The sequence below is a fragment of the Rhinoderma darwinii genome, chromosome 1 (assembly GCF_050947455.1).
Source record: "Rhinoderma darwinii isolate aRhiDar2 chromosome 1, aRhiDar2.hap1, whole genome shotgun sequence".
In the NCBI taxonomy this organism is placed as follows: Eukaryota; Metazoa; Chordata; class Amphibia; order Anura; family Rhinodermatidae; genus Rhinoderma; species Rhinoderma darwinii.
Window position 1 is genome coordinate 611,235,791 of NC_134687.1, and position 15,125 is coordinate 611,250,915.

Genomic DNA, 15,125 nt, shown 5'->3' on the forward strand with positions numbered 1-15,125 from the left:
AGCAAAAAAATTCAGAAAACTTGTCGGATCAAGAACAAAATGTCACATATAAATTTGGTGAGCTTAAACAGGTATTCTGATGACAGATATTTATGGTGTATCCATGGAAAATATCATAAATGTCTGGTCAGTGGGGGCATTCATTCTCTGCTTTACCAGAAAGGACAGGGTTTGAGGACCCCCCACTCTTCAGATAGGAGCTAGTCCTAGAGATGGGACCCACACCTAACAGACATTTATAGCAAATCCTGTGGATGAGATGGGAATACCCCTATAAGAGGTTAATTCATACCTAGGGGTAGTGGTTGCCGCAGAATATAATCTACTCATCTTTCTGGCTGTATTAAAACTTATTAACGCACAATTTTAAAGAATCAGTGAGGAAATGTATTACTTTCTTTTTTCAATGTCAATATTTTCTATGTATTATGTTTTAAGTCTACATTGAATGCTATTATTACTTTTAAGTCTTTGACTTATCTCCTTCGTGCACAGACATTGTCCTGTAAATGAGGCTGTTTGATCTCCATATTGCAGCCTCCTGGATTGAAGGTTAGCGCTTTGTCCAGCAGTAATTCAAATCCAGATATGTTGGAGTTTTTATTGCTACATTATTATACAAGGTAGGAAATCCAGATGAGATCAATCAAAATCCATATCCATAAGGATTTCTGTTCTATTTAATCCAGCTTGAAGTTCAAACATGTTATTTTATCTTATCTTATTACATTGTCTTTTTTGCCTTTTTTATGGTATTTTATTATTTATGGGGGTTTATTGTGTCATTGTGCAACTTTTTCACAGTAGCAACATGGCCTAAGTCATATTTATCAATGCAAAGTACAGTAATGTACTGAATAAAATAAATGTAATTGTAATTTATAAAATAAATTTAATTTAAAGTGATATTCAAATCAACAAGGAGCTGCAGTGTCAGAAGGAAGGCGTCCAGTTGGCGAATAAAAGGACGGCTGCTGAAGCCACTTCTGTGGAGCTCTCGATATTCGGTCCACCGCTGTCTGACACTGGGTCTCCCACAAGCATCATAACTTGAAGCTCCGGGGGCCCAACCAAAAATCTATAACCGCGTCCCCATCTTCTGTGTCTTCAGTGATGCGACTTTGGTCACTGTAGGGTTAATTTTTGTCTGGCAGCGGGTTCCGCCGACAAAATTAGCTGTTTGCTGGGGGTTTTGGAAGAAAGACCCGTGTTGATCAGCTGATTGCCGTGCTAGAGCCTATAAAAAGGGGTTGTCTGAGTCAGATCTTTCTGAACAAGATTAAAAATGGTGCATGTCCTTCGTAAATATGAAGCCCGTCACTGGGGTCTCATTTAACAAAATTGTGTAAGGGAAAAAATATCCTTGTTGCCCATAGCAAACAATCAGAGCTCAGCTTTAATTTTTTAAAATAAATTGAAAGCTACACTATGATTAGCTGCTATGGGCAACAACTTCAGATTATCTCATAGGCCCTATTGATTAATAAGGCCCATAAAATGATGTCACATTTCTGATGCAAAGGGGGGGGGGGGGGTTTAAGTAAATATCTATTAAAAAGGCTATTAGAGCGGGGCTTACGTCAGTAAGTCAATGTGCCCTAATGAGAAGAGGATTTTGCTCAATTGTGAATAATTTTTGATAATTCCGGCAAAGCATAGCTATAGGGGTGTCTAAAGGCCCCTCACAGGTGTACAGCAGAATTAGAAAAAGTCTGAAGATGCCTGCATTGTGTCTCTTCACTTAAATTGTGCACTGGTTCAGTCAGCTCTAAAAATGTGAGAAAGGGGAATGGAAGCTTTTCCTCCTTGCCATATAATTATAGAGACTTCATTTCTTGTGTGATAGGGCTCACAACAGGTAAATCCTACACCTTGCAGGATAATAACTGGGTATATTGGAGCTGGAGCTCAGCGGTGCACTTCCCTCCTTCTTAACCCATTTAGGTTTTGCATCCTATTAACTATAGGCATTAATGGTACAGGCCATAACTCATGTTCAAGATTACATGCATGGTCGTAGCCATAGGTGGTTCAAAGGTAGCAGTTAAACCGGGCCCTGTTGTCCGATTTTGCATTGGGGCTCAGGAGCTTCATTACTGACTTTCTGTTATGACGTTTCCCTGCACCAACTGCAGTAAACATCTGGGGGCTTTAAAGTGTACGTAACTTTTCAGGTAAGGGTGTGTTCACATCAGCGTTCAGTTTCCATTGATGGGTTCCATCAGACCTTTCCGTCGTAGGGACCCATCAATGGAAAGGCAAACGGAAAACATACCTGCCGTTTGCATTACTATTGATTTCAACGGTAATGATTCCATTGCTAATGGGTTCCGTTTGTCTCCATTCCATAAGGTTTTTTTGTTTTTTGCGGAAACAATAGTACAGTCGACTGCGCTATTGATTCTGTCATGAAAAAACAGAAACCTTATGGGACGGAAACAAATGGAAACCATTAGAAACGGAAGCATTACTGCTCCTTCCCCCTTCCCTCTCCATAGACTTCTATGGGCAGCAGCATCTGTGTCTCCCTCTGCTCCTGCCCCTTCCACTGCTCCCCTACTCTCTCGCCATAGACTTCTAATGGAAGCGTGCCTGTTTCTCTCTCCGTGCTCCCTTCTCCTGCTCCCCCTTTATAGATGTCTATGGGCAACCTGTTTTTATCTCTCGCTCTCTCTCTCTGCTTTTGCTCCCTCCTCTGTCTCCCACCTGCCCTCTCGACAGACTTCTATGGACTGGCAGTGAAGAGACACCCCCATTTTCTGCAGTCCATCTCCTCCACTCTGTAACTAGGGACAGATTTTGCTTGACAACAGGGGGTGGACAACAGATTATATTATATGTATATATATATATATAGGTATACTATCAGATCAGCATAAGTTGTTAGAAAAGTTAGTGTCTATTTAAACTCAATACAGATGATTTCAGCTTCTTCCTTTGATTCATACACGGACTGATGACATGTCACAGAAACCACTCCAGGCAACTGATTTCTATGGCTGGTGGCAAAAGACTGAACCATACAGGGCAACTTAATCGCCAAACTATTTTGTATCCTTATTTTTTCCTTCTGCATGGCAACCCATATGCTAGAGATTGATATATGTTACACCACATGCACACTTGGGATATTGCCACCAATTACATTATTGTGTCAGTGATTCCCAGTGATAGAGATCTCTAAGCAGCACTGTGGCATTTAAAATAATTGCCTCATTGCTGACAACCACTGTAATATGAGAGCTGCTGTGGCAATCAGCTGATCGCCGTGGGTCTGGCTCCCTAGCAAAAAGCAGATTTTGCTGGCGGAAGTTGCAAGTGGTTGCTCATTTTCCCTGCAGCGGCCACTACAGGAGAATTGAGGCATTACAATTAGGATGAGTGGCCATAATAACATGGATGCATCGGGTATGCCAGAGCTGCTGCTTTTTAGCTGCTCTGCTCTGGCTAATAGAGCGTTGTCCCAAGTGAGAGACCCCCTTTATGATGTCCATATGCCCTATATGGTGTTCTCGAGATGAGACAAGCCATGTTAAAAAGGGCAAAGGGGATCGTCTACTGTATCTGTGTAGTTTATTTAATATGATAAAATTGTGTTGAATCCACAGGTTTACAGATGGCAGCCAATTACACTGAGAGGAGAAGGGGTTAATTAGGAAGATCTGGAGCTGAGAATGCAATTTGCATGAACTGTACTTTTATACTTGAGGATAGAGTGGAAAAATAACCCTTTTTGTAAAGAAAAGAAAGCCTCTACATCAGAGAAAAAGAATACTGCTCTTAAACACTATAATTTACCGCACTTCCAAAAAGCTATCAATTAAAATAGACACAAAAAAAGTAGCAAAACTAAATTCTTTTAATAACATTTTTTCGATCTACGATATAAAGCGAGGATCCTGGACCAGGCAATATCCATAATAAAGTACAGCGCAACTCCAATTTAAACTACACAAATTTATACCTATGGAAACAAAAAGTGTCCTTTAGAATAAGATTAATTTGCATAAGTACGGAGCTCAGTTTTATACTTATTTGGTGAATAACAGGACAGTACGATCTGGATACACTGCTTCACATAAGAACAGTAGGCAAGGGGTGCACATACTTTCTTTGTCAGGCTTCATCTGCGGCGGGATCTTGGTTATGTTGCTTTTCCCCTTTTAAAGTGAATCCCCGTCTTTTATCATCATGCTATTATAATATTAAACATTCTGTGCTGATTCATTTAATAATATATCGTTATACAGAGCTCCAAATCTCCTGCATATACATAGAGTTAGATCAAAGAAATTCTGTTAGTCTGCTGTCTCCACTAGGGGGAGCTTAGGAGCTTACTGCATACAGTTCAATGTATAAACAGTATGCAGTAAGCTCCCTCTAGTGGTGGCTGTAGGCAGACAGAATTTTAACATATAACATATGTTTATGCTGGAGATTTGGAGCTCAATATCAGAAAGATAGAGCTCTTATCGCTGTAAAGATATACTGAGAAAATGAATCAGCACAGAATTTTTAACATATTTTAAAAAAAGCAGTTGAGGACTGCCCACTGTATATATACTAGTATATGGCGTGGGTTTAAGCTTGCTGCACGAGCGATTGGGCAGCTGAACGTTGGGTGACCAGCAATAAGAAACTGCCAGGGACCCCGAAGAGAAGATAGAAGCGATTTTCACCAATTTTGTCTTCTCTGTACTCACGTACACAGCGCTCAATGACTGGTCACATGATCGCTAGGATGTAGCAGGAGGCTGCTGCTGGGTCTAACTAGATGGGGTTAATTTCCCCTGCAACAGTTACAGTGAAAAAGTATAGTGTTAAAAATAAAATAAAAAATAAAAACCCCCAAAGGTCTTTTCTGATCTTTTAGGGACAGGTCATAAGGTGCCTGGTCCTGAACCGATTAATACAACCAAATGTTGTTCAAGGTTAGACATTCACTTCTAAGACAATGGATGCAATGTTATATCTTTTCGTTTCATGTCCATTTTTGCGGATCAGCCTCGCCCATTCTAGCCTAAGGGTCCGTCAAAAAAACGGACCACACACGGAAGGCATCTGAGTGCTGGGCCTCAACAAAATGTTGTATTCAGCCTATATTCCATCCTGCTATTTATCAAAAGATGCCCATGTACCGCGTGCCTAGGTAATATAATAACATGCCCTTGGCTAAAATATTTATACATCATCTTTTAAAAGATGCCCAGCAGTTATTGAGGCCAAGGTTACATAGAGTAGGGGGTGCAATAGTAACTATAGTTCAGCAGTGAAAGATATTTCTAGATAATCTGGAGACTTTTGGTCTCGGATGAGCGCTCGCTACTTGAATCATCATGTGATTTTTCTTAACAAGAAATGAAATCTGAAACTACAGATATGAGCTGATACTTCTGATGTCTGTAGGTGGATCAGTCTTTGAACTTCCAGCACATAATGTAGTTACATCCAAAAACCTGAACCTAAATATGTGAAAAGAGAAGAATCCTACATTTAGGGCACATACACACTTCAGGGAAATTCTTCAATTATATGGGGCCATGCACACATCCGTTTTTCTTTTTTTGCGGATCCGTGTGTCTGTTCCGCAAATTATAGAACAGGTCCTATTCATGCCCATTTTTGCTGATCGGTCTGACCCATTCTAGCCTATGGGTCCATTAAAAAAAAACAGACCCCACACGGAAGGCATGTGTGTGCAGTCCATCTTTTGTGGATCGGTTGCCAGGCAATGTCAGGGAGGCCCGATTTTCCCTGTGGGATGAGACAAGTTGAGGTCAATTTTTCCTCCCATATTTTTGCGATCCATGGAATACAGAAGACACACGGATGCAATGCGGACGCAAAACACTGAGAAAAACGGAACGGATGAAGAATGAACACGGAAGCCTTACAGACACCAAAACGGACACATGGATCCGTTTTTTATGGCTATATAAATGGTGAAGGATGTGGGCATGAGGCCTTAGTTGTTATGGGCAGGCCGTTATATACAGAATAAGGGTCCATTCACAACGCATCCACAGTGCACGTCGGAGCTATATGTCAGGAGGATTTCCAGAATTATACCTGTGATGTGAGCCTTTGACGTATGCCACTATATAAGCACATAGGCTTTATTGTAAAAATCGTATAACGCACAGTATATGTTTTTTTTGCTGGATGCCTCTGTAGTTAATAACTTAGTGCTGGCTTGAAAATTAAAAAAAAAACACATTTTTTTTATCATTCGTCGGGTGAATATATTTGGCGTATGTACCCGGCGCATACGTCAAACGTGAACACAGAGTCCCTATGGGTCTGTATTATGGACCGTATGGACTCTGTGTCGCTACATAGTACTACATTCTTCCCTAAAGGCATTGTTTTCAGGAAAGAATAGTTCTGTAATATGGCATCTATTCGTATATACCAAAATCATGGGCGCAAAGAGGCACAGTATGAGCCAATAGCAGGCTATGGGCACCGTATTATGGACCATAATAAAGTATTTTACATAAGGCTTAAAACTACTTTTCATCTGGAGCTATAGTCAGTGAAGATAAAGCTTGTATGGCTTTATTAGTGGTTTTCTAACATAATTTGGCATAAATGAAAAAAATAAAAATGGTAAATGGTAAAAGGTTGTTACCATAATTTGTTAACATATAAAGAACTAAACTTTGACATTTGAATACTAACTCATATATTTTATTATATTTATTTTATCTTTGTGTCCATAACAGAGCACAATTTGAATAAAAAAAATATATAATGTAAAAATAAAAAAATAAAAAAAAGACAGTTTCCTAGACAAAAACAATTGTTTCTTGGGCAAATACAATGTGTCAAAGGAGACTGAATATTTTTCGGTAAAATGTTCTTTATTATTTTTAGCATTATATATAATAATATTGTAAATTGTATTTTTCTTTTAATTATAATTGTCATCTATGACAATTGAATCTATGACAATATTACATTGTTTAGATTGTTTGTCTACTTTGGACAATCCCTTTTATGTAAGAAGGGTCCCCCGAAATTAAGCTGATCACTGGTTGTACTGCAGTTGGCAATCTGTAGGGGAATCTGGCAGCAACCTTTCAAATTCTCTGCAGCGCCTCCACAGAGGAAATTAAGTATTACATGGCGCCCATTGAAATTAATAGGCTGTCCATGTAACACCTGGGTCCTTCAGAGAGAGAGAGAGAGAGAGCGAGAGAGAGAGACAGACAGACACTCTCTACTCTGGCTATTAGGCAGAGTATATGAATAAGGGACTCTTCTCTATTAACTCAGAATACCCCATTAAAAGATGCCATTTTACCATACTTGCCAAATCTCCTGGACTGCTGGAAGAGAAGACAAATCTTGCGGACGCCCACATTCTGACAGAATACTCACCCCTCCCCGTTCCTGCAGTCCTCTTCACTTCCGATCGCTGCTACACACACAATGTACTGATGTCGGGCCTGGCATCAGGGTGTTTTCTGCAGTACTGACCAGGAGTGAAAAGGACTGAAGGAGCAAGGACAGGTGAGTATCTACACATCTGGCCTGAGGTCTGTATTAGTTTAGGTGGATTTTGTGTCTGTATATATTAGAGGTCTGAACTGGGACCTTTATTTAGGGGGATCTGAGGTCTGTACAAGTTTAGGGTTTCTGGCCTGAGGTCTGTATTTATTTACGGGGTCCTGTCTGGGGTCTGTATTTTTATGGCGTCTTCTTTGGGGTCTGTATTTATTTAGAGTCTCTGGTTCATTTGTTTTTATGGGGTCTTGTCTAGGATCTGTATTTGTTTTAGGGTTTTGATCTGGGGTTCTGTATTTATTTAGGGGGTGGGGGTGCTCTGGAGGTGAGTATCTGCATGTCTGGTCTGAGGGCTGCATAAGTTTAGGGGTTTTGGGAGTCTGTATTTAGGGGTTCTGGAGTCTGTAATTTTTTAGTGTCACATCTGGAGGTTGTATTTAGGGGGTCAGTATTCAGGGGTATGGTCTGAGATCTGTATTAGTTTAGAGGGGTTTGATATGGGGTCCGTATTTATTCAGAGGTTGTGGTCTGGAGGTGAGTATCTGCACGTCTGGTCTGAGGTCTGTATTCATTTATAGTCTGTATGTGGGAATTCTGGGGTCAAATTTTAGGGGTCTGGTCTGCGGTCTTTATGGATTCTAAGGTCAGTTTTTCATTTTGGGGTGGGATGAAGGAGGTAATATTAACTATTTGTAACTTAAATGACAAAGTTTCTAGGGCGTGTCCCTATATAAATGGGTGGGGCATAAGGGGAACTTTTTGCACAGCACTTGCTGCTTCATCCGCCACTTCTCATAACCTCTTTGATGTCCCTTCTCAAAAGTCGACAAGTATGCATTTCACATCATGTAAATATATGAATACTGACCAAATCAACCATAATATTGAGCAGAAAAAACGTTAATTAACAAAGACTTTATATTGACTTTTCAATAGTTAGAATTCCACCATTAATGCACTGGCGCAGTCAGACTCGACATTACATACAGTATGTGTAGATGGTTATATTGTGTTATATATAAACCCTGGCTGTAGCGCATTATCTAGATATTACTCTGCATGGACTTGTTCAGTGACCTTCCACAGTACATTGGCAGGACGAACACATTTGTCATTGCCTGCTCCACGTTATATAATAAAACTGTGTAAATGAACTGTTATATCTGGCATTTCACATTTCTGGCAATCGCCCCCACTAGCAGCCACAGGCCAAAAAAGCATATTCGAAATATTTGAGACTTTCTATGACATTTTAATGCAAAAGTTTCCGATATTACATACAATATAAACATACATCACCTAGTGGATGTTATGGCACAATACAAGCAGCGTGATAACGAAGTTTCCATACAAAGTGAAAAAGAAACTACTTAACATAACAGCTGAAGTCACTGACTGGAATTAATTCACACATCGGTTGTTATTTACCAACAGACTGAATATCCGAAATCGTAAAAAGTTAGGCCTCGTGCACACCGCCGTGCCCGGAATCACAGTCCGCATGTTCGGGTCGTTCTCCCATGCAATGTATGGGAGCACGGCCCGTAAAATATAAAAAGTAGGACGTGCTCCCTAATTCACAGCACAGTTCTACGGCACGGACACCCTTCCTTAGCGATAGCGGTCCGCAACTACGGAGATTTTTTACGGTCATGTCGGGCAAGGAAGCTGGGCATAGGCATGGGCAGGGGTCTGGTGGTGTTGGGTAGGGGGGCCTAAGCTGAATTCTTGGACCAGGGCCCATGAGCCTTTAGCTACGCCACTCCCAGGCAGAGTGCTAGTAGTGCTATGCCGGGACTATGGATCTGGGGTTGCCCCTGTCCATATATAGACAGTGACGTCAGGAGCTGTATGGCACTACCTGGGAGGAGGGTGCTGTGTGGCACTACCTGGGAGGAGGGTGCTGTGTGGCACTACCTGGGAGAGGGGCTGTGTGGCACTATCTACAGAGGGTACTAAATTTATTGGGGTACAAACTGGGGGCCTAACTTTTATATGGTGGCATAAACAGGGCCTAACATCTATATGGGGGCACAAAGTGACGATTTTTGGCATTTTACTGCCGCCGTGAGTTTCCCAGCAAAGGGGCCCACTAAGACTCTGTCGCCCAAGGGCCCACATAAACCTGGAGCCGGTCCTGGATAGATGGATAGATAGATAGATAGATAGATAGATAGATAGATAGATAGATAGATAGATAGATAGATAGATAGATAGATAGATAGATAGATAGATAGATAGATAGATAGATAGATAGATAGATAGATAATGATAGATAGATAGATAGATAGATAGATAGATAGATAGATAGATAGATAGATAGATAGATAGATAGATAGATAGATAAAGTTGATAGATAAATTAGATAGATGAGATAGATAAAAAAACGGAATTTAATAGAAAAATAAGCAAAGCAGATTTATTTAAAAAAAATAAAAAATAAAAAGGTCCTGCCCTTTTCTCAACTTCGGATGTGACTTTGCTCAGTAAGACTTTAGGCCCCTTCATAGGGAACCCAAGTTTACTCCAGTTTACTCCACACCCCCACGGCCACCAGCAATATAATAGTCTGACATCTCTAGATGTCATGTGAGAAGATGAAATTAGCTACTATTCCCATTTAAACATAGCAATTGGGTGACTTTACCATTTTCTTAAAGTAAGAGTTGCAGAATTTTCAAAAATAAAAAAATTCTGTACATTCTGCTGTTATGAAACTCCAGTTTCTGCTGACACACCTATGACAGAGTATGACAGCATAATGCATGTCTAATATCCCTGACTCCGTTACGGCTGCTAATCAGGGGCTAATCCAGGATCAGGACGACTAGGATGAAGCGTTGAGATGGGTTTACACCTATATAAATTGCACTCTGGTTAAATTATCACCTTATTTTCGGTTCATTTTACGAGGCCTCATTAACATGTTGCAACTTAAAAGTCCTGATTTACTTAATTACAATTAATGGCTCTATTTTTAGGCGTGTTTTGCGGCACAGTGGCACCTATCCTGTTCAGCTGGATTGTTTGTATTTGTGTATACATCAAGATAACAGAGAAAATGCTGAATGAAGTGGAGCACGTGTGCTTGCCATAGAGAAGCTGCGTCTATATTAGCCCAGATGTTGTCTGACTCAGCAGGTGTAACATACAGATACCTCTTTGCAACGCAAACAACACAACAGAAGTCTACCTATATAGCAATGGATACAATGTCAATAAAATACATAAATAGTTCAATTGTTTTCTAACAATCAGCAGCTAAATGATTTAGAGAATTTGCTTAATATACAGGTTGTTCTATTTCTTTATTACAAAGCCTCATTCTTCTATTTCCTACCCACAGAATCACAAAATCTTGGATACCCATTGCCACCACTAGGGGGCCGATCTGTATGCGGCTCCTGATCAGGTCAACAGAAGCTATAAAGAGCAGTATACATATAGGCCCTCTAGTGGTGGCAACAGGCAGTGTTTGTGTAGGGGAATAGAGGAATTGTGTTCTGTATAGTAAGAAATAGCCCTGAATAATTTATGGTGTTGGTTTCTTAGAAAATAAATTGTATTATTAGGCACAGTACATACAATTTTAAGGGGCTCTCCAGTCTTACTACCTGAAAGATATGTCCAGAGTTTGCAATAGTTTGTTCTAGGATTGGTCTCAATACTAATTGTAATGGGTAGTTGACAATATATGTATGGGAACCCCACCATTGAAGTCAATGAGAGTTGAAGGAAATTTATCATGTATACTATTTATACTAATTAAAACCAGAATGAAACGTATTACGTTTTTATGTGTATATTTTTGTAATCTATTTTTTTGTACATGATCATGGGGGTAGCCTTCTTGTTTAAGACTTCTCTGAGCTGTGAACAGCAATTACATGGATAGAAGATACATCAGTCAGAAAACAACCTATTGACTTGTATGGAAGAGTGTAGTGAGCGTGCTCTGTGAAGAAAGTAAAAGACTCGCTGTGAAAATAGAGGAAAGCGGGAGGAGAAGCAGAGCTGTCCTCATCTATTGTCAATGGTGTGAGAGGTGTTATCTTTCATTGTCATCCTGCTCTTGGATGACAATGAGATGACTGCTGACCCTGCTTGTGAAAGCTCAGTGGCCAGCGTAAAAACAGCAATATTAAAGTTTTAAAAAAAAATTAATTGAAGATTGTAACATAATAATAAAAAAACACCAATAATGTTTTCAAAAATATGTTCAACATAACAACTTGATTTAAAGGGGTTAGACGATTTCTATTTTCTAGAAGGGTCCCTTGACTATAAGCAGATCACAAAGTGTCCTCCTGCTGGGACCCCCAGCGATCGCTGTAATCTATGGGGAAACTTGGTAGTAAGTGTTCAATTTTTCTGCAGCGCCACCAGAGTGCAAATTAAGCATTACACAGTGTCCATTCTTATGAATGTGTTGTCTGTGTAATACAGCACAGGACAGGTTCTCCAGAGCGAGAGACACCATTTATAACCGCTCTACACTCTGGCCGCTCTACACTCAGAATTCACTCTAATTCTCATGACACTTTAATTGCCACCTGACGTTGCCATTAAAGCCCAGAATAAAGGTCCATATTAAGATTTTAAGTCAGCCCCCCTCATTTGGCATGCATGTGGCAATTGTAAGTGGCTGCAAAGCAGCCAGGTAGAAAAATAGTTTGTAAGTACAGGTTAGGGCAGCAAAAATGGAGGACATGGATTATTTTTTGTGGGAAAGCTCCATTCTGCATATCTGGGCATTTTATGGCATGGGACCTTTACATTCTGGGAAGCTTTAGCCACAAGTCTTAGGCACGAGAATGGATAGAAAGCTGTAGATATCATAGAGATACAGTAGGCCAAAATTATAGAGAGAGTAAGGGCCTGTTCACATCAGTGTTGGCTTTCCATTGAGGGGTTCCATCGGAGGTTCCCGTCGTGGAACCCCTCAAGGAAGGTCAATCGGAAACCTTAGCTTCCGTTTGCATCACCATTGATGCTTCCGTCAATGGTGACGGAAACATTGCTAATGGTTTCCGTTTGTCACCATTCTGGCAGGTTTCCGATTTTGTGACGGAATCAATAGCGCAGTCGACTATACAAATATACAAAATATACCAAAAATTATAAGAAAGTACAAAAAAATTGTAAAAACATAGAAGGAAAAAAAGGAAATGGGAGAGCCGGGAATCTGTGAGGAAGAAGGGAGAATGGGGGTAATGTCTAGGACCTGCGACCACCACCGGACCAATGAAGCCTTAGTTCATGCATGAGTCCTACTTAAGGGCAGGGTCACACGGAGTGGCCCTGACATGGTCGCAACGCGGCCAACAACCATGCAAGCACCATGTTCGGTGCGGCTGTCAAACAGCCTGTTAGTGGTCGCACGTTAATGCGGGTAAACCGTCCCTTTATCTGCAAAATCATGTGGCCATGAATTAATACACTCTTTATGGCCGCACGATTTTGCAAGTTACAACAAGTTACCCCCTATTCATTCTCTATGGGAGAAAAAGCCGAACACTGCACTCGGCTATCTCTGGTGCTCCCATAGAGAATGAATGGAGCGGCAGTGCGCATGAGCGACCTGTCGCTCGGTTCAAACTTAGGGTTCGGGCATCTTCGGGCTCCCAGTTCCCGTAGACGGTGGGGGTCCGAGCTCATCGGACACCCACCGATCAGCAAGTTACCCCTTACCCTATGGATAGGGGGTAACTTGTTGAAACCGGAATACCCCTTAACAAGGTGATTGACAGCCACGCCTAACATAGTGGCAGTGCGGTTGTTGGCCGTGTCGCGACCATGTCAGGGCCGCTCTGTGTGGCCTTACCCATAGATGCTAAACAGTTGCTTGTTCTCCATGATGCAGGATAGTTTAATAAAGGGTTTTCCAGGTTTGAACATTGATGGCCTGTCTTTCGGATGGGCCATTGATGTATGATCACTGGCCATCTATGTTTTTTGACTGTTTCTTGTACTGGAGCTCAGTCCTATATATGGCGGACTCCCTCATTGATGACCTATCCGAAGTCTAGGCCGTCAATATAATAACCTAGACAACCCCTTTAAGTACAGCTTAGAACAGAGACTTCATAAGGAGCACATGGGACGTGTACTGATGAATCAACAAAGACACGTTCAATATTGCCTAACATTTCCTACCAGACATGGAACAATCTTCTACGGCCCTTATCGAAGTCTTATGCAATCCATATGACAATGTACACATGATACCGGAAAAAACATTACAGCAGAGACTCACAGAAACAGCATGGTCAGATGTAGTAGAGCCGACTTTGACAGATGCAGCAAACCTGGCACAATCCATCATTTTATCATTAGCTGTGATTTTGCATAGGACTGCGAGTATAAAGTCACAGCAGAGCCAAGCTCTTCAGATGCAGTAGAGCGGTGTTTGTCATTTTACACAACTTGTTTTCATAATACTTATACATAATAATTTTTCTTGGCTGTTCTCTTGCATTGCACGTATAATTGAAATCAGTTGATCAGTTTTATCTTGTAACGCTATATTTATTTTCTTTTTTGTAACTAGTCTAATCTCAGAACTTTTTAAAAGATTAACTAAGTGATAATAGTTCAGAAGAGAAATAAAATGCTTTGACTAAACAGTGAAAATTCAGCTTGAAAAAACAACAACCTGGAAACCATCAACAAGCAGGCTAACAAATTACACGAATACCCAGGAAAACTTGGCTCATGAAAAAAAAATAACTAGTGTTTATTGACACATGACTATGCAACTAGTCTGTTTAACATCTCAATACCTAATAATGCACTGATTGTCCATCGGTTTATGAGCCAATCAAAGTCAAAGTTCATCTACAGCAGGGTACCATTATGAACTCTTAGGTTTCAAGCCTGTTCGGCAGCTCACAGAGGGCAATGCCCTAGTTTGGTGTCATACGGCCTTCGTGTGCTGCCGTACCACATACCACACACACCTGCCGGACTGGTACAGCAAAAAAAAGCCTCATGCTTATAACATTAGACTTAAAATGGCAATAACAGATCAGCCAACAGCAACTTGTTGATGGTTTCCATGTAGTTTTGAAAAAAAAAAAAAAAAAAACAACAACAGTCAATGGAGATCAATTAGACACATGATAGAGTTTAAATTTGGTGATTATAAAGCAATGACCGTAAAAATATGCAACTTACTTTGCATTCTTGAATTTACGTACGGTGGCGATAGATTGTCATGTGACGTCAGGTCCCTGCTTGTCAGGTGTTCATAATGAGCTCCTTCCCCATAATTCTGGTGATAAAAAAAAAGACCGATCAGGGCAAGGCTCTAAAGGCAAACATCATAAAGAAAATGACACAATAACTGGTTATTATAATGTACACTGAGTGACGTCAACAGACATGGGAAAAATGCGAATTCACTCATCAGTATGTATTAACATATGCAAAACAGTCACACATTATTCACATGTATACAAATAACCTGGATAGTATAGGACACATACAGCCAAGGAAGTATGTACTATATAAGGCCATGTCCTAATGACTAATATCATTGGTGGGGCATGACATCATTTAAAGGACCAATTTCCAATGGATGACATCACTGAGCTTGGACGCAATATCATATAAAG

At 40.5% G+C, this 15,125-nt stretch overlaps 1 protein-coding gene across 7 annotated transcripts in view; it reads right to left on the minus strand.

Annotated features, from left to right (window-relative positions):
* TCF4 (transcription factor 4) overlaps positions 1-15,125 on the minus strand; it is a 406,052-nt gene that overhangs the window by 280,750 nt on the left and 110,177 nt on the right. For all 7 annotated transcript variants that reach the window (XM_075841364.1, XM_075841349.1, XM_075841341.1 and 4 more), the window contains one exon: positions 14,686-14,782. In XM_075841364.1, the coding sequence (XP_075697479.1) occupies positions 14,686-14,782 (97 nt within the window). The remainder of the gene's footprint in view (positions 1-14,685; positions 14,783-15,125) is intronic.